Genomic DNA, 19984 nt, shown 5'->3' on the forward strand with positions numbered 1-19984 from the left:
TAATATGAACTTCTTTTACATTTCTCATCTGAAGGAAATGTTTGATTTAGGGAGAAAAAGAATGCCTTTCAAAAATTCCTTGCTTTTGACTGTCAGATAGTGCTGATATAGCTCTATACATTGTCCGCTTGCTCAGCTTAGATGTCAGAATAAACTGGCCAGTTCCTAGTTTTTCAAAACCATCATTATATTATTAGCTTTCTACTTTTCTTACCAGCTTGGTGCTGCAGTAAGCAAGTGTAACTCTAGTAGTAAGGAAGCAGGAGAATGCTTAAGTTGCAAGAGCTCATTCCTATTCATTAAAAGCAAGTTAATATGGAATTATACCATCCAGAACACCCAACAACGCCTCAATGCTTGATCGTAACAGTCGGTTCATTTGTTCTCGGTCTAGATTTGAGTACCCTGACTGCAGCCAGCTGGGTAGGTGCTACAGGGGGCCTCTGAACACGCTTTGCAGGAGTCACAGCTGCGATGAAGTAATGCATGCAGACTTAAGTTGGGGTATGACTTCTCACAGAGCTGACGATGCTCAGCTCCTGTGAACATCAGCCTGAACTTATCGGGCTTTCTTTCTCTAAAGATAATCGTTGTTATGCATTGTGTTCACAAGCAGAGTGCTGCAGATATATCAGTGGGTCTTAAATATTCCCCATGAAACAATTCAAATTCTTTCTGAAGCAAATTAACACAATTTGGGCCTGAATGTTCGTTTGGTTATTTAAAATTGCAAAAGGGTTTTAAGCCTTGATTGGGCTCGCTTGGGGCCCTGCTTGACATTTTGAAAGGAATCTTGACATCCCTGCAGGAGCCCAGAGGATCCAGCCTGTTGCGGCGCGGAGTGTCTCTCTTAGTGACAGCAGCGTGCGGTGCTCCTGTGTCTGAGGGCTTGCAAAGCAAGCCAAGTGAAAGCGGCTTAACCCTAGTACAACACTGAATGTACAACTCATCTGTGCTGGTGTTCCTGCCTGTTTGTCCAGGCAACTCTCCCCTCTGCTTGCAGGCAGCTGTGCGCTTAGGAAATGACCCTAAGCTGTTAATGGAGCTGACCTAAGTGAGATGTAATGAGAGCTCCTGTGAACATCTATTTTATTGTTAATTTGTTTGTAAAGGTATCTCTGTGCATTGTGTTCATGTCTCTTCATTTCTAGTTGGTCCTTGGTTATGCAACTGTGCTATGCTCAGTGTTTAAAATTTCTGAACTGCTGCTGAAGGCAGGGAGAAATCTGAGCTAATAATCTGAGCCAGACAAAACCAAAACACTGATGTGTTTGTGTTGTCAGTCCATCCGCAGCTTGTTCCTACAGTAGTGGTAGATACAGCAGTACAACATACGGTTCTTAGTTATTTTCAGTACAATGATATCTAGACAGCTTTTTTCAAAAGAGGAGGAGTTTAAAGGTATCAGAACTAGGGTCATCTGTGGAAATGGCACTAATAGTAACATACGTCTCCATCTGTTTGCCATTTACCTTTTATTTATTTGCTTATAATATCTTTGATCACTTTCATCTCTGCCTTTATCTGTGTTTTGAAGGCTGTCTTGGGGATAGTGTGGGTGGAGGAGTGTTCCAGCACTTCTTGTTGATTTCATTTAAAATTCAGATGAGGCTTGCTAACTTCATAAACCCTAGAGAGCTTAGATTTCTTCTAAATACATTACTGTCTTCTGTGTTGCTCCCAAACTTTGTGAAAATACTGAAAAGCAAAATGTGTTGCAAAGCATAAGAGAATAAACCGAATGGAAGCTTCTGGGTCGCTGTTATTGGGAGGGACATGTTGCCCAAAACTAGTGATAAAATCTTCCAGTAAAATTGCGACATTCTTAACTTTGTTTTCTCCTGTTTTATTTGCTTGGTTGCACAGCAGTTGCTCTTTGCTTTTATAGGTTATTTCACAGTCATTATGGGAATTGTTTCAATATTTCACCCACTACCAGTGGTCTGTGGACCACTGGGGCTTGTGTAGAGTGCCTTTGGTGGCAAGTAACTGGTTCATTGGGGGACATCTGTGCCTTCTATTCATAGGGAGACTAAGAAAAACAAACAGGCCAGGTTCCCCATTCATCTGGGGTAGGTAAACCTCAGTCTCACAGGCATGTGATCCTGAATAAGTGAATAAACTGCACAGCCTCCATGGAAGAATATTAACTTTTGTGAAGATATGGAGTGAAGATAGGGGAGGATGGGACTTGCTTAGGAAGTTAAAGTCTACATTTGTGAAGGCTCGGGTGTGTGTTTGCACCTAATGTTCCTGACCCCAGTTCTGCCTGTTGTGTGTTCTTGCTGTGAATATGGTCCAGCTAAGCCTGCTTAAATACTGATACACAGCAAAACGAAGGTGTGGTGATAGTGCAGTAGGAAACTAGTAATCCTTCCACTGTGAAAGTCACTCCAGAAAAAGTGCGAACAGGGACAGATATTTACTTGAAATAGTTTCTGCTAGAGGTGGTCTGTTTCTTATTTCAGTAGAGATTATCAAATGGTGGTTGTGAGGCCACAAACCAGAATAGTAACATTTTAAACTTCAACAGAACAGTGATGCAAAATTTTTTTATGTGCTGGGGGAAGGGACATATAGGGTTCTGGTGGAACCGAGGGGTGTGCAGCAGTGTTCTGTTGTGGAGTGATGCAGGTGGTTCCAGTGATCCCAGTGTATCTCAAGGAGCTCTCCCTCCGCTGGTCAGGGTGGCTGGTGACCTGTACCACTTTCACGAGGAAGGTTTAGGGCTGGGTGCTGGGGAGCACTCCAGCTTTTATGAAGGCTGCCAAGGCCTCATTTCCTGCTACCTTTCTTGCGGGCATCAATCCTTTTCCAGCAAAACAAGTGGCTTCCTTATCAAGTTATGGCCTTGAAGTCTGTAGTAAAACGAACAGCTAACGAGGACTTGGGATACTAGTAGCATTGTGTTCTGCTTCACTGAAATCCTGTGAATGTGCAGAGTGCTTTGAGGGCGCAGGTGGATGCAGAGTGTGACATACTAGCAAATACGTAAATTTTCTTTATAAAAACACACTTCTCAGAATGATGTGACTTCTTATGTTGTAATTTGATTTTTTGCCCTTAAAATGCTCCTTGCAGGATGAACTTACTGCAGTGAACGTAAAGCAAGGCTTCAGTAATCAACCTGCCTTCTCTGGAGATGAGCATGGATCTGCTAGAAATATTGTCATTAACGCCTCAAAGGTAGGACAGGGCTTTTCGCTCTGGGTGTACTCATTGAAATTGATCCAACCTGGCTGTGGTTGTACTTGGTTCCTGAGTGCTTTGCTTTCTATTTGGAAGCCTTCATAGTAAAGTTAATTACAGAACTAATATAAGAATTCTGAGCTGTGTTTCTGCTGCCTAGTGTTGTCAGTCTTCAGAGGAAAACATGGATGCCAAGAACAAAACATAACTAGCGCACTTCATTTTAGAAGAGACATTAATTTTGGCTCCTGTTCTTTTATCTGCTTCATATACAAAGACAGTAGCAACTCCTTCCCTGAAAGTCCCTAGTGTTTACGCATCTTTAACTTCCTTTGGTCTTGTATCTGTTTCATCAGGCTGTTTTCTGCCAGGAGAAACTGGTCACTGTGGTCCAGGTCTCTTGGAATGTGTAGTGAAATTTAACTTACCTCTCTTGTGTTTTTTTTTCTGAGAGTCAAAGAAGTGTGAGGTACAGGAGAGCAATAAAAATCACTAAAATATTAGTTGCTATCCTCCAACCTGCAAATATTAGCTTTTTAGAAGAAACCCCATCCTGTATTTCTTTGAGGGATTTGTTCAGATTCATGTACTCTCCTTTTTTTTTTTCTTTTTTTTTTGTGTCTGTTGGGGAAAGCAGGAAGAAACGGTTTGAAGGAGACTGTTATCAAGAAGCTTATAAAAGTGTTTTCAGAAAAAGTAATTTTCTGCTACTTGACTTTTAAAATATATAACTTTTTACGGCTTATTGGAAAATGGGAATTTACTTCTACAGTGATGCTCTTATTTTAGCAGGAGAAGAGATACAAGTAAATGATTGTTGAAATGCTAAAGGTTTTCCTGTTACATTCTTCTTATTTTGTTTTCTAGAATTGCTACCTGCAGGCACTTTCTGTCTTATTTTCTAATTATTTGTGTTTTGACTATTGAACAGAACTGTTTGAAGGTAAACCAGAAATTCACAAGGAAGTGCTTATAGTTATTTGGAAGATTTTAGCGTAGCATTACCAAAATAAGTTCAATATCTCCTAAAAGCTTTGCACAGATTTTAAAATTACCCAACTATGAATATATTTATTAGAAAATCAAACATTTTATTCTTACTGACAGGCCTAAAAATTAATTTCTATTGTAGCAATTTTGAAAAGTAAATAAGCTTACGTGGGAAGTGAAACCTTTATTGGGCTTTTTTCTGCTGTTTGGAGATTAAAAGTACGAGGGAAGCAAATCTTGCAAAGCTTTTCATTCTGGAGGTATCGAGTGGTAGCGGGAGTGTTTCGAATAGAAGCCATAACACTTCCTAGCTTATGCAAATCTTCGAAGTTTTGCCTGCTGTAACTGGTGATTGAAAGACAGCAAATGTGGTTCTTGTGCCAGCGTAGTTTGTTCTCAATCAGCCTGTATTTACACACTTCATGGTGTAGTAAAGTGTAGAAGGTGAGGAATGTTCTGAGACACTCTTAGAATACACTGAATACACTGAATCAGGGCCTAAATCTGTGACACTCATCTGTTGGGGGGATGTGGCTCTGGGCATTCACACTGACCTGTGGTAAATGGCAGCTGCATCTCTGGTATCTCTGAGGCCTGGCTTGGTTTTGCTGAGCCGCAGCAGATAATGCAGAAATGTTGCACGGGTGCTTAATATCATGAATCCCCATCTCCTAGCTGCGGGGAATTAGAGTGTAATCTTATTAGATTGATAGCCTAGACTAGAGTGATGACTACATCTATTCAGATGGAAATCCTTTGTGCATTAATGTACAACAGATGCTTGCTTACTGGGTTGTCATATATGTTTTGCTTTTTTCCCCACAGATTGGCGCTTACTTTAGCAGCATATTAGCAGAAAAGCTGAAACTTAACACTTTCCAGGACACAGGAAAGAAGAAACCACAAGTAAATGCCAAAGACAACTACTGGCTGGTTACTGCTCGGTCTCAGAGTGCAATTCACAACTGGTTCACAGATTTAGCAGGAAGCAAACCATTGACTCTTTTAGCAAAAAAGGTATCAAAGTACTCCTTCCTCTATTTCTTCGTGTCCTGGTTTCGGCTGAGATAATTTTCTTCCTAGTAGTCGATACAGCACTGTGTTTTGGATTTAGGATGAGAACAATGTTGATAACAAGTTGTCACTAAGTGGTGCTTACACTAAATCAAGGACTTTTCGGCTTCTTGTGATCTGCTGACTGAGAAGGCTGGGGGTGCACAAGAAATTGGGAGGGGGCACAGCGAGGACAGCTGACCCCCACTGTCCAAAGGGATATTCCATACCATATGGCATCATGCTCAGTATGTAAACTGGGGGAAGACTGGCTGGGGGGCCACTGCTCTGGAACTGGCTGGGTGTTGGTCAGTGGGTGGTGAGCAATTGCATTGTGCATCACTTATTTTGTATATTCTTTTACCATTATTATTTTCCTTTCCTTTTCTGTCCTATTAAATTGTCTTTATCTCAACCAACAAATCTTACTTTTTTTCCCTCCAACTCTCTCCCGCATCCCACTTGGGATGGGGAGTGAGCAAATGGCTGGAGGTAGCTACTGCTCTTCAGCGTGTTCCCTCTCTGCAAGGAGGGTGCCTGGGCAAAGGGGAACTTCGGATCTAGCTGGTAAAAAGTTCCTTTGAATGATAGTATTTTAGGTGTGTTTATCTTATTGACAGCCAGATTCTTTGCCTGTAAACTTCACTTCAACTGTCTCTTTCTCAAGCAAAGGAACAGTTTACAGAAATTGTTGTATGTGGCGAGGGAATAATTGACTAGGAAGTCCATGCATTCTTAAAAGAACCTGCTTGCTAACTCCAACCCCTTTGCGTGCTCTTCGCATTTAAATTTGTATTTTTATTAACAATCTTTGTTAAAGAGTCTCATTAGTTGCATTCTTGTTTAAGCTTCCAATTAAGGAAGAGGGCTCTCGCTGCTTTGTAGCAGTCTTTGTACAACTGGAAAAGGCAATTTTTGAGCTATCTTTTTGGATACTGCATGCTGTTAAGAACAGCATTACAAGATAAATTTGAAGTGGTCATTAAAACTTATCCAAGGTGGTGTCCAGAACATAGTAACAAAAGTGCTGTTATTCACACCTTTCTTTCTTGAAGCTCCATGTACAAGCAGCTAATCTTACAGTATCTGAGGGTTATTCTGAGTATAAATTAAACTGCAGTAAGGAACTCTTATTCCAAACTGTTGAGAATAAATGGACCAAAATAACAGAAGGTACAAGTTTCACCAGCTTTTGGTCTGTTGCCATGCAGTTGCTGAAGAACACGTGCTGCTTTGCTACCAATAGAGCCACCGGAAAAACAAGAGCTTTGCTGTGGCAAGCATGCCACCCTCAAGTTTCCCTGATAACTTTCTGAGAGGTTAACTTTGTGAATAGAAGTGCTAAAGAGATTTCTTTCATTATTTACATTTTTTAAAAAAATAACCAGATTTATAAGCCTGCTGATAACAGTAAATAAGCATGTTAAGAACACTGTGAAAGTGATTCTGTAGAGTCCCTTGACTGACCACTGAAGAGCATTACAGGAGAGGGTTAGTGCTTTGTTTGCTGCTCTCTTCAGCATTGATGCACCTCTGTTCTCCAGGCGCTCTGTTAGAAAGGTTGAGTATGCTTGAAGGAGTGATGAGGACTTTTTGGTAAGGGATAGTAAGTGTAGCATTTGTGCCTCCACTGGGCATGAAATGTCTTGTTCTCATATATGTTGCTTTAAAAATGCATTTAAAATTTATTCTACCCTTATGCTGAAAAGTTTAAGGATTGCTGTGACATAATGGAGTGACTTTTAACCTGGAAGTCTTGTGGGACCAGCCCTGTTGTGCGCGTGGCCAGCACAGGCAGTATTAGCTGGCCAGGCTGCGTTACCCTGGTATGCTCTGGTTATTATGGACTCTGAACCAGGGGCACCCACGAAGCTGGCAGTATCTGTGTAATTGAACCCTTAACTTGATATATTTCAATTTTCCAGAGGTTCTGAGGATCAGCTGCAGCACTGTTTCTGCACTTTGGATGCTTTTGGCTGTGTTGAGAGGTTTGCTAGTGGCCCTGCAGGCATCCCTAAGCAGGGGAAGGATGCTCCAGGTGAAACCTGTGGGCAGTGTGGGGCAGTATCTCTTTTTTATGTTAAGTCTCTGTTTCTATGTGTCTAGACAATAAGTGATGTTAGTGTAGTGGGTTCCTGTGTTGTTGGAGAGGTCCGCTGCTCTCCAGGTAGTATGGGGTTGAGCAGAGGAGGCCTAGGCTAACCCACAGGTGCCAGCTGCTGTTTGGACTGTGTGCTATAACTTGCTTCCTATTTCATTTCAGGTCCCTATTCTCAGTAAAAAAGAAGATGTTTTTGCTTACTTAGCAAAATATTCTGTGCCACTGCTGCGAGCGGCATGGCTGATCAAAATGACATGTGCCTACTACGCTGCTATTTCTGAAGCTAAAATCAAGAAACGCCAGGCCACTGACCCAAATATTGGTAAGTAAACTTCTCTAATATCTAAATGCATAATAACAGCTGAAGGGGCCTGCTCTTCTTGTTTGTGGCTTTGGTGTTACAAGGTGTCCAGAGAGGAATCTTTGTAGTGGGAGGGGAATAAAAATTTATTTTAAATCTGTTTTGTTTAGAAATGTGTGTCAAAGAGTACAAAGAGCCATGCAGCATAAATACTGCCCTGTTGGCTGCTTCTCCTCCCAGCTGATTCCTCCCTAAATCTCCAGGCACAGCATCTGGGGAGTTGACTGTGCTGCATCTTCACCTCCAACACTGGTCTCCGTGGGGTTGGCAGGAGTTGCAAAGGCTGTGCTAAGATAAATGTTAACAGAGAATGAAGAGAACTACTAATTTAGAAAGCCTGTAATGAAATGTGAATTTCAAACCTTATTTATTAGAACATAGGTGGCAATGTATTTATTTTAAATGACACTGGCATCAAGCCAGTGGGCCAAGCATTGAACACCTTTAAGGTGTTCAAAGGTACTTCAACTGTTATCACAGTTGTGGTTTTACTCTCTCAATTTACATACGTTACCTATAGCTCTTCTACTGTCTGGAACAAATGTTTTTCCTTCTTGTCCTTGAAATAACTGTGCTCAGAACAGACAATTTCAGTCCTGTTTAGCAGCATCTTTTTACTGCTGTGAGAAATGTCTGCTGCTTCCTGCCAACTCATTCTGTTGTTTCTTTCAAACTTTGCTTTGTGTGGTTTTTTTAATTATTATTTGTAGGCTCGTAACACTAGTTTTCACTCTGAGTTCCTAGTTAAAGACCCCAAAGTATATTTTCTGTTTTCTAGCAATCATCCTATGTTTGTTCTTTGGTGATAGTTTTAAAAATATTTAAAAAAAATCAGTCTGATTTTTAGAGACACAGAGCAAGGGGGAGGCAGCATGTGTGACTGGCAAAAAGGAAAAGAGACACCTGCCTAGATATCAAGTCAGGTTGTTGCCTCCATTGGTGTATGAGCTCTGGGAGGCTGCGGTGCTGGGATTAGCTTCTCTGTAGTGAGGTCAGTGCAGTTTTGGTGGGAAATCAGCACAGTTCCCCACTCTTCTTCTGACACAGGATAGGTTCAGGCTTCATTGATCTGTTTTGGCACTGCTGAGCTGGGCTGGGTGATTTGCTCTTCTCTCAGATTCCCCTTCTGTCCTTTGTGCCAAGGGGTGCTGAAACAGTGCCCCCTCTCCAACCTCTCAGGCTGTTTTCCCTTTTTTGAATGGCATAAGCATTTTTTGGGGTAGACCCTAGCAGGAGGCTCAGAGCAGGCAGTGAGTGCAGGCTGATTGCTTTCCTAATCTGTCGTGAGTAGCTCTGCTAGTGACCTTTTCCTTTGAAAAGGGGGCATTTGTGGCTCTTCTAGTGGGACTGACATGGTGGTCTGCACCACGATTAGGGCTGTTCTTTTGCTTGGGACATGTGCTTGTTAGGATGTAGTTAAAACAAACACCCTCTTTCTTGGTTGTCTGAGAGTTGTGGAGAAAGGAGAGTAAGGAGGAGGTGAGGAAAGCTAAGGTTGTCCACTCTGTTGTGACAAATTGATTTAGGCCTAGTTTGCTCTGGCTGGGAGTAGTAGCTCTTTAAAACAAAGGGAGTTTATGCTTACTGGGAAGGTGCAAGGTGGAAGTGTGCGTTGGCAGGGTAGGCAGGTACTCCTGGCTCTGCTTCGGGCTGGCACCACGGGGGCACCTGCTTCACAGCAAGGATGAATGAAGCCAGTAAGAGAGTCTGTGGGCTGAGATGCTCGTGACTTCTATCAGCAAGTATTCTGAGGTGGGTTACTGAAGCTTACATCCTCTGTCCAAGTCCCCTGTTTTCCAAAGGTTGTTGAGAGTTTTTTGGAAAGTAGTTTGTTGCATGTCACTGAGCAGCCTTTGGCAGTTCCCAAAGTGCTTTATATCTGTGGCTCAGGTAACAGAAAGGCACTTGCTTTCTTGCATTGTTTCTGACTCAGTGGCACAGAGATATTAGTAATTGTTTTGGGAAAATTATTGTCATGTGAATGTCTCTGTCACATGACATAAGCTTGAAGTAGTGGATTTGGAATTGTGTTTCCAAAAGTGAGTGAATGTTTGAACAAACTACAGTTAAACTGCTCCATGAAAGCACTAAAACACACTAGGTTCCTACAGAAATATCAGTAGATTTGGACAGAAAAGCATTCAACATATAGTCTATATATATTGACAGAGCTCCCCGTTACAAATGCAGAGGGGAAAAAGAATGAACGCACTAGCTGAAGGTTGAAGTGGGTAGTAAACAGCAAAAATAATTGTGAGAGTGGTAGTTCCTGTAACTCTGACAGTAAACAGGCTTAGGTTGTCAAAGCAACTGCATTATGTATTCATAAAAGAGCGTGCTCTTCTCAAATATGCTGCATGCTGATTAAATACAGATCTGTCAGATGTTTGTCTGAGATATTAACAAATATCCTTGGTTGTTCCAGTTATTGTTAAGAAAATGCCTTCCTTACAATTCCTCTTTTCCCAAAGCTTTCTGTGTATGATCAAGGAAGTTTACTTTTGCTCACTAATTTCTCCAAGTTATACAGAATACAGGATCACTGCTCAAGCAGAAAGAAAACCTGATAATTTTTAGTAGGTTTGTGTATTTGCTGAACAGCACCTACTGATTTATCTAGGACAAAGGAAAGATAGTCAGTCTTACTGGCAGAGCTCTGCGCTGTGCTGGTCACTCTGACCTAAGAAACTGCTCCTGAGCTTTTGCAGTCTCGTCAGAGTAAAAATCTGGAGGAGTTAGTTGTCTGTTTCAGAGTGATTATAGAAAGAACAGTTTTATATCTCATTGCTTGTGCAAAGTCCCGTCGAGTTTTATGTTGGCTATATTTGGAGGGGGAAGGAAGAAGAGAGTAAAGGTTCAGATGGAAGGAAGTAATGAAGTATGTTTATTCTATCTGTTTGAAGGCTGTTTTGTGGCCGAATGCTGAAATGGGACAAAGGAGACAGGTGATTCCCTAAAGGCACACCTTGTGTCAGTGCTTTTTACATCATGCTAAGCTAGCAGGCTACTTGCACGCTTGACAGTATGTGTGCTTTGGGACCAATGCACAGGAGGGGCACATAAGAAGCCCATTAATTCACAGTAGGGGCTGCATTATGCAACTGTGGGTTAATGTTCTGGAGGAATGTTTTTGATGACAAAGGCAGTATAAGTTTGTTTCAATTCTCACTGTGAAGAAACCTTTTATCACCTGAAGTGTTCTAAATGTAAGCTTATTTTGTAGAATGGACTCAAATTATAACCAGATACCTTCGAGAGCAGCTGGCAAAGGTTGCGGAGTTTTATCATGTGACTTCCAGTCAAGGCAACAGCTCTGTAGTGATGCCTCAAGAGATGGAACAAGCCCTGAAGCAGTGGGAATATAATGAAAAACTGTCATTTTATATGTTTCAGGTAATACTTTAAGACGTGCATGGATTTTTTTTTTTTTTTGAAGGTTACCATTCTTGGAAAGTTCAATTTTAGAACTTACCAGTAGCTTTTGTCATTAGACTTGCATAAATTGTAAATGCTAATTCATTTTAAAGATTTGCTAGCTGAAAAAGCTTTGATTTGCTTAGTGTGCTTGATTGTGATTGCAGCAACGTACTCAATTATTGCATCTCTTCTGTATTATCCCATCTTTTAAGAGTGTTTTTAATGATTGTGGATCAGGCTGAGGCTGCTGTGGCACATGAAGCCTCGGGTGTTGGGGTGGTGACCTGGCTGTTCAGTTACACATGGGTGCTAGCACAGAATAACTCTCTGGTTATTTCTACCCAAGGATAGAAATAGCAGAAGGGTTGCTGGGAGGGAGTCTGTCTGTCAGCAGTAAATCAGGCAGCCTGCTGAGTCCCAACTGCAGAGATCATTAGTGCTGTATGCAATTGCTTCCCTATCCATAGGGCTGCCATGGTGGCGGCTGGTTCCTGCATGTGTAGTGGTGGTTGAGGGTCTTGGTAACTCTGTGCTGACATGGGTAATGAGAGCTAAACAAGAAATGAAATAAAACTTGTAATTACATGCCTTCTTGTTTAGTGCTCCCAGTTAATATGTGATGTGTCACTTTAAATTCTTTAAGGAAGGAATGCTTGAGAGACATGAGTATTTGACATGGATACTGGATGTTCTGGAAAAAATCAGACCCACTGATGATGATCTTCTTAAGCTGTTGTTGCCGCTAATGCTGCAGGTACATGCCTGTTTTAAAGCCAAAATCAATATAAGCATGATTCGTACATGTTAAATGATTTTAATATCTGTGGTGGTAAAATCTATATAAACATTTTTACTTAAGATATATAGGGAAATATATTGCATGGTGCATGTTTGGAATTTATAAACACCTTTAAAATGTTTGTGCTTCATAATCCTTAACTTGAATTGGTAGAAGGATTCTGTTGCTGTAACGGGTCCTGGAGGGCAGATGAAATTTTTGAGACAGGAGTATAGATTTGCATTTGAGCTGTTCCTTTTTTTTTTTTTTTAACCTTCTGGACTCTTAAATATTTGAGGTGATCCCTTCTAGTTTATGCATGTCCAATGTTAGATTGTTAATGAAAATTAATATGTGGAATAGACTGTGTGGTAAACTATGCATTTTTTTCTTTTTTTTTAACTTTCAGTATTCAGAAGAGTTTGTTCAGTCAGCTTACCTATCCCGTCGCCTTGCTTATTTTTGTGCCAGACGCCTATCTTTATTGCTAAGTGATGGTCCTAACCTTGTAGCTGCACACTCTCCTCATATGATTATTGGACCAAGTAACCCTCCTCTGGCAGCCTCAAGTCCGACTGCCCCTGGTCCCGTGCTGAGCCCGGTACAGCTGACCTGCTCAGATTTTCTCTCCTGCCCTCAACACCGTCCGTTGGTGTATGGACTTAGTTGTATGCTCCAGGTAGGCCAATGTTCTGTTGCTCCTGTTTTCAAGGCTATAACCATTAAGTTTACTGGAAAAGCGTGTTTTTTGTGTGTGACAAGGTGTGCTAGTTGTGGTTTGAAGTGCACCTGTGTCCACTAAAGGGTGAGGACTGAGTGGGTCTGGGGGGAGCAGGAGGGTGGATTCTCCACGCTCTCTGAGGTGCAATGCTGGAACCACCTGGAGAAGCTTGTGCTGCCCATGTATCTGTCTGCACCTCTGCTGTGGGAAGGAATGACTCCGCTGCCAGGGATGGCCAAGCCTTACCTTTGTGCTGCGGTGTTTCTGGTTGCATTAGCGCTCTGTGCATCTCATCGTGGTCTCATCACCAGTGAACCTGTGTGGTTCTGCCAGACCGTGGCTGTCTGCTGGGTGCAGCTGAACAGAAGACAGCACCATACTGACTCCTGCAAGCTCTAACCTTTGAGGATTTCCTTGCTTCTTCCAGCTTGTCACCAATGCCTGGTTCCTCTGCAGGCTGCTTCATTTTGGTTTTGTCAGAATTACAAGCAGTTTATATTGCCGTATCAACTTCCACAGTCTTTAAAACTGTGGAACAGAAGAGATTGTTCACTTGCACTTGTTGCTCAGCAATAGCAGAATTGTCAAGAGAGCAATTATTTTCTAAAATCTACTTGTATGATGCGCTACAGTTGTTTGCCTTTCTGAGTGCTGACCTGGTGAGACTTCCTCAAACCCTCCTGCTGTTGTCTGTTCAGTTGTCTGTCTCTGGGGGTTGCACAGACATGTCCTGGTGGTAGTACCGGGAGTATGTTGATGCTTGAGGGATCACAAATTCACTGAACGGCTGAGATTGGCAGGGACTTCTTCAGATGACATTCTCCACTTCCACCTTGCTGCCTCCCCCCTGCGAAGTCAGGGTCAGCTAGAACAGGTTCCCTAGGACCACGTCCAGCTGGGTTTTTAACATCTCCATCACCACTCTGGGCATCCTCTTCCAGTGCTGGACCACCCCCAAAGTAAAAGAGCACTTCCTTGTGGCATGCAGCTCCCTCTCCGAGGGCTGCTGCTCTCCCACAGTCGTCACAGTGCAGGAAGTCCAGAGCCTGGAGGCAGGCCTGGTTGCATCCAGGGAAGGCTCAGTCAGTGCTATCTGAGGAAAGGAAGAAAGGAAATGGGAGAGTAGCTGCATCCCTCTGTCCGCTGAGGGTGTGTGAGTCAGGAAGTTAGATCCTGTCCAGCTCTCAGCATGCTGGGGCTTTTTTCCTCTTGAACCTGAATCTGCCCTAGGAACATCAGCGTTTGTCTCCATCCTGAGCTGCTGGGGTATGCTTGTGTACGCTGGCAGCTTTACAGCTTTTCTCTACTAGCAACACAGCTGGTAATCTTTCTGCTCTTCCTGTTTGATTTGGGTTTGTGTATGTGTGTGTGTTTTCTCTGCTCTTTTTTTCTACCCGTTTTTCTTGTGCTGCCAAGCAGGTCCAGAGGACAGCCTGGATTCAGATGAGCTCTCTGTCATTTCAGAGGAGCATTTCTCTGGGCAACATTCTTGCGAAGGTGCTGCCTTTGTAATCCAGATCTGGACCGAGGGAGCTTCCCAAGAAGTAATCCAGCAGTCTCAAAACTAAACATCTATAAGATTAATCAATTTCCACCATTTTAGACTATATTTAAGGTCTGACCCCCAAACACCAAAGCATTCTGCTTTTGCTCGGTATAATACCAAACGCTACAGGGTAATCGGTATCTGCTGACAAGCCATTGTAAAATGACTGTTTTGAAGCCTGTCAATGCAAAAATCTTTCTTGTCAAGTACATCTTAAGTTCATCGCACATTTAAACGACACTTTTGTCCTTTAAAATCTTGACAGAAGAGTTGATTTTAATTAATTTCTTAAATTTTGATTTTTCTGTTAAGCTGAATGCCAAAACGACTTCTTTTTTCTAAAGCCCATTCACGTTTCACAGAAAGGGTCTGACTGAAATTAACCTTTGGTGGTGTTCTTTGGTGGCATTAAGAAAGCAGTACAAATGGGAACTGAACACGTGTATATTTAAATATTTTTTTTAATAATGAAGAAGGAAACTAATATAGTAGTGGAATTTCCTCAAACGGATATTTTAAAGTAATTGTGCATAGGCTTGCCTTTTTGTTTCTTTCACTGTAATAGTTAGATCAAAAGTGATTCTAGTCTGTGGACTCTTATTGTTGGCATTGTTTATCACACACCTTTAGGAAAGAAATTACTTCTGTTTGTACTATTGCTTGCAGACTGTAACTCTTTGTTGCCCAAGTGCCTTGGTGTGGAATTATTCCACAAATGAAAATAAGAACGTTAATCCAGGCTCACCTCTGGATTTACTTCAAGTTGCTCCATCTAGCTTACCTATGCCAGGTGGAAATTCAGCATTTAATCAGCAGGTAAGCTGTTTTTCATTGTCCTATTATTAAAATCTGTTTTATATCCCAAATAATGATTTGTGATCATTAGGACTACAGCCAAGTTTAGATATTTCTTTAGGTCTAGTTTCAAGACTAGTGTTGTGATAATTTTTGATGACCTTACTTTGTACTTCATTGAGGTACTGATTTTGTGAAAAAATCAGGAATTTTATTTACATTTGGATGTTTTCTGTTATTAAACTGAAATTACTTTGAGGTGTAAAATGGCAAGTCAGAAGAAGCTTGGCATACCTATTGTGAGATGTGACTTTTCAGACACACTGAAAGTTAACTTTTACTGGGTTGAATGTGAGGAAAAGACACTTTACTGCACAAGATAATTCGTAGCAGACAAAAACATTTGAACAGAACATACTTCAGTTTGTTGTTCCCAAATGTAGGGGGTGTAGTGGAATGCCATAGGATACCTTGCTCCTACTGAGAAAGCTGTCACAAGCTTGAAATGCAAATTGAGACTTCCCGCCACTAGCTAATTAGCAACTATCTTTTTTTTACAGGTTCGGGCAAAGATTTATGAAGTAGAACAGCAGATAAAACAAAGAGGTCGTGCTGTGGAGGTGCGGTGGTCTTTTGACAAGTGCCAAGAATCAACAGCAGGTAAGACAACTCAAAATGAAACAAACATTGGGAGCTTTAGGTTTACACCTGTTCTTCTTCGAGTATAATCCTGTTGCACCATGATTAATTCTAGTAATAGATTTGACGGATGTAATGCAATGTCTTCCTGTGTAAACCTTTTTTTTTCATTTTTCTTTTCTTCTCTAACTCCCATCTCTAGGGGTGACCATCAGCCGAGTTTTGCACACCTTAGAAGTGTTGGATCGGCATTGTTTTGACAGATCAGATTCTAGCAATTCAATGGAGACACTTTATCATAAGATTTTCTCGGCAAATCAGAATAAAGATAACCAAGAGGTAATGGCTACATTCTTCTCTCGCTTCACAATCTGTAAACAATGGATTTTATTTTTACTTATGAGGATTGTGTGTATGTTTATATTTGATACAAAATTCTTCAATTCTACATAATATAAACCTCATTTAGGAGAAATGATCTATCAAGGTTTTGTGGTTTGTTTTTTGGGTGCTGCCAAGTAAAATTCCAGATTATTATTTGATAATTACTGTTATATCTGTTGTAGAAAGTAGTAAAACTAATAGGTTTTTAAGTATAGTAGAATATTCTAAAACTACATACTCTTATGTTTTTTGGTATTTTTACCTGTGCTGGAACCATTTTCAGAGATCATGAAAGACTTTATCAAAAATCTTTAAATTTATTTTTTTTTTTTGTGCAGTGCAGATGATAATGTCACTGGGCCTATGTATAATGTCAAACTCTTGAGCTTCCTTGGAAAGTGTTTGGGGAAGAGAAGAAACAGCTTTAATAATACACCATTGAAGTAAAATTTTAAAGGGGAAAGTGTTAGTGAATCTGTCATAGCTGCTCATGTTAATGTTTTAAAAACTTTTGTGCAATATGGCTTGTTTTTTGAACACACCTGTTTTTTGTTCATGACTATATTCTCAGAGATAGGTGGTCATAATTCAAGACACTCTGTTGCGCAGAGATACTGCATAATAATTGTCAATCAGCTTTTTAATGACTCTGCAATAAACAAGCAGAATATAGTCTTGTGGGGGGGTAACATCTTGAAGTATTTTCAGAGAGATACAACAAACTCTGCCAACCAACTCTGTATGTGAAGCTTAGAATCAGTAGGTAGGAGTGAAATGCTCGCCAGAGCTGTCTTTGTATTTCAAATACACTATTATGGTAATGAGAGAGACAGAGAGCAAGGAGAGCTGTTAGAGCAGGCAGATGAAGTTGTTGAAAGTTCTTAACCCTAATACGTGGATGAAATCAGGAGTTCGACACACAAGTTTTTTTGTAACTTTAAAATAGGTAAGGTGTGATATGCTTTATTGTTTCAGTGCTGGCTTCTTAATTTCATCTGCTTTTGGGGTCAGATGATGTGGTTCTGTGCTGTTGCCCTTCTACACTTGTATTTTTCCTTCTCCCTGTCTGTATTCCAGAATGTTTTTCTAAATTCCAGCTACAGTTGTACAAACAAACCGTTTAAGGCTGCGTTGGTAGGGAGACTTCTGAAAGTAAGGTGATTATTCTGTTCTTATTGTAGGTTGTCTGCTATTATTGCCTTTGTTTTATGGTACTTCATGACTTGAGGTTGGGTTGCCTCAAACATACATGTTTTGGCCCTAAAACAGCTCTCGTAAAGATGTGCTCCCCAGTTCTGGGTGCCAAACATTTTTATGAAGGTCTGTCTAATTAATTTGCAGGACTACCTGTCTTCTAATAGCATAATATTTTGCTTGCTGAGTAGGAATAAAGCATTGTTGTACGTAAGTGGTGACGTGCTAATGTTTGCACAGTAGTCGCAGGAGACTGGAGGGAGAGCAGAAGCAAAGAAGATGCTCACTTCTTTCTGAGAGAAGAAAACATAACTTTGAAAGTTTCAGTGTTACTTTGCTGGGTCTGGAGCTGATACAAAATTAACCTTTTAAATTATCTGCGGCTTCTTAACCTCCTCTAGAGTTTTCAAGGCTGTTAGTTGTTTTGGCTTGAGCTTAACTTCTGGCAGCTAGACAAGAGATTGCTTTGGGATGCTGAATGCCTGATTGATGGTGCTTGTGCAAGTCACATTCGAGTTACCAGTGTAGTTAAACACTACAGCTGCTTACCTCCTGGGCAGGCTGGTGGGTGAGCGCCCGTGGCGGGTGAAGCCCTGTCCTGTGCCCTGCAGAAGGGCTGCGGAGCTGCCCAACGGCCACTGGATGTCGGCGCCTCCCTGCACTGATTGTGCATCAGCTGCAGTGCTGCAAGGTTAAGCACACAAGGATGTTGCCACATGTGATGCTGTTTGTTTCTTTTTGTCTCTGTTTCCTTCCCCCTTAATAAACTTAGGCTGATTTTTCTTGGTGGAAAAAGCTATAAATTATGAGGTTGTGTATGCTCTGTTTTCAGCTGGCAACTCATGTAAGCCTGTAAGGACTTTTATTTTGTAAATAAGATGTCCATCGCTAGGATGTCTGCCTACTGACATAGCTATTTAAAGCAAAATGTACTTTGAAGGACAGCTATCTACTACGCCTGTTTTGGTGTAAGTCCAACTGGAGCATGTTTGGAACCTATTTCCTGTCCATTTTTCCTGCTGGATTGCAAAACATTGTTGTGAAGACTGCAAATGATGCCAGTACAAGTATATATGAGGGTGGTACTCCAAAGCACCGGGCACACACTGGAATGGAAAGAAGGTGGCTCATGCTACAAAGTACTTGGGTTCTGAGAGAGACTGAAAATAGACAAATGTGCTCAGGATTCTGCTTTTATGCATACTGTTGATTGCTTCAGAATTGTTTTAATATATAACTTGTGACTTCCAAGCATCAGAGCAAAAGTAAGACTTGGGGGAAGGGTCTGGAATGAGAGATGGTAGGTGGGTGTAGGCAGGTTAACTGAAAGGCTAGGTGTCCTGGGCCCTGCAGGGGGAAGAGTTGCTTTTCATCCCATGGGGAGATGCAGAGGGATGGTGCTGAAGGCTGGGATCTGGTGACATTGGTGACAGAACATGAGGGAGCAAAACAGAGAAAAATGGGGAGTGAGGGGCTGAGCTGCGGCTGTACGTTGAGTTTGAGTAGGACAAATAGGGCAGATGGAAGGCAGAAATTGAAGAGAGCTCAGAGTTTGAGTGTCATGATGCATATGACAGGTGGCACACTGGAGCTGTGTGAGACAATGTGATGTTAAATCCACATTTTGACCAGACCCAGAACAAACCCTCCATCCTTGACCTTGAGAGAGGCCACAGAAGTGGGAGAAGAATCCAGTGTTTCTCCAGTGACTTGGAGAAGATTTAGCACAGAGGAGCACTGATTGTATTATTACATGCTACATTATTAAGCAGACTTTAAATAGGAGATAAGAACTGCATTGTAGTTTCTCACCGACTGCCCCTGTGTCTTAAGAGCAATGGTCCCTGTGTAATCCCATAGGAATAGCTTCATCTGAGCCTTAACTGTGGTCCACAGCCTGGGTGCTCTTGTGTGGTAGGTTTCCTTACAGGCACGGGGCTTCTGTCAGGCTCTGTGTGCAACCCAAAAAGTAGCGCTTACTACATCTGTCAGATTGATATCCTACAGCAAATGAAATTTTCCACTGAGTAATAACAACGGACCGTGTGAGCTTTGCAAAACAGAATTGGGCAGACAAAGGAGGGAACTAAGAGATAGGGAAGCATTTGTTTTATGACTCTGTCCTTGAAGAACTGAGAATGATAAAAAGCAACGTCCCTCCTCAGAAGACACCAAAACCTGAGTGATAAAGTATGAAGTCAAGGAGGACAACTAATTGGGGTGTTTATGCATGTTGATAAGAACTGAAATGCAGTGTCCTTTAGGTGAACTATCCTCATTATAATACTGAAAATAATGCCCATAGGTCAGAAAGCCCCCTATTCAAATAAGCTCCTTACTCCTGAGCATGCGTGGCAAATTTAAAGGGAGCTGTAACTTCAAGATGAAGTGAGAAATAAACCAATGAATAGGTGGGGGGACTGGAATATTAGTTGTTATTAACACATTTAACTGTATAAATCCCTTGTAGTTTCTAGGTGCAGTGTGCTATCTTTGTGGAGTTACCACCTAGCTCCCATCTTTGTGCAAATATAAAATGAATAAAACACCTCCGTTCTGTGTAATTTGGGGTTTTGCACAGGGGGTGAATGAACCCACTTTCATGCAGTTTTGGCAATCTAGATGGGACCACTTTTTATGCTCAGCTTTTTATCCATGAAGTTCCAAATGATAATAACAGTTGTTGAATTCTTTTGGTGTGAAGGTCTGACAGCCACTAAAAATGTAATATCACAATTAATATGGTAAAGAACGGTGCTACCCTGTGGGTATGACCACGTGCACAGTGAGTAATACAAAGGACCTTTCATTTCTCA

General features: G+C 41.5%; 1 protein-coding gene across 2 annotated transcripts in view; it reads left to right on the forward strand.

Moving 5' to 3' along the window:
* MED12L (mediator complex subunit 12L) overlaps positions 1-19984 on the forward strand; it is a 154228-nt gene that overhangs the window by 3628 nt on the left and 130616 nt on the right. For both annotated transcript variants that reach the window (XM_064457797.1, XM_064457798.1), the window contains exons 2-10: positions 3082-3186; positions 5005-5196; positions 7496-7655; positions 10918-11087; positions 11755-11865; positions 12299-12568; positions 14823-14972; positions 15512-15611; positions 15793-15929. In XM_064457797.1, the coding sequence (XP_064313867.1) occupies positions 3082-3186; positions 5005-5196; positions 7496-7655; positions 10918-11087; positions 11755-11865; positions 12299-12568; positions 14823-14972; positions 15512-15611; positions 15793-15929 (1395 nt within the window). The remainder of the gene's footprint in view (positions 1-3081; positions 3187-5004; positions 5197-7495; positions 7656-10917; positions 11088-11754; positions 11866-12298; positions 12569-14822; positions 14973-15511; positions 15612-15792; positions 15930-19984) is intronic.

This window comes from Phalacrocorax carbo, chromosome 7, assembly GCF_963921805.1.
Source record: "Phalacrocorax carbo chromosome 7, bPhaCar2.1, whole genome shotgun sequence".
Classification (NCBI taxonomy): Eukaryota; Metazoa; Chordata; class Aves; order Suliformes; family Phalacrocoracidae; genus Phalacrocorax; species Phalacrocorax carbo.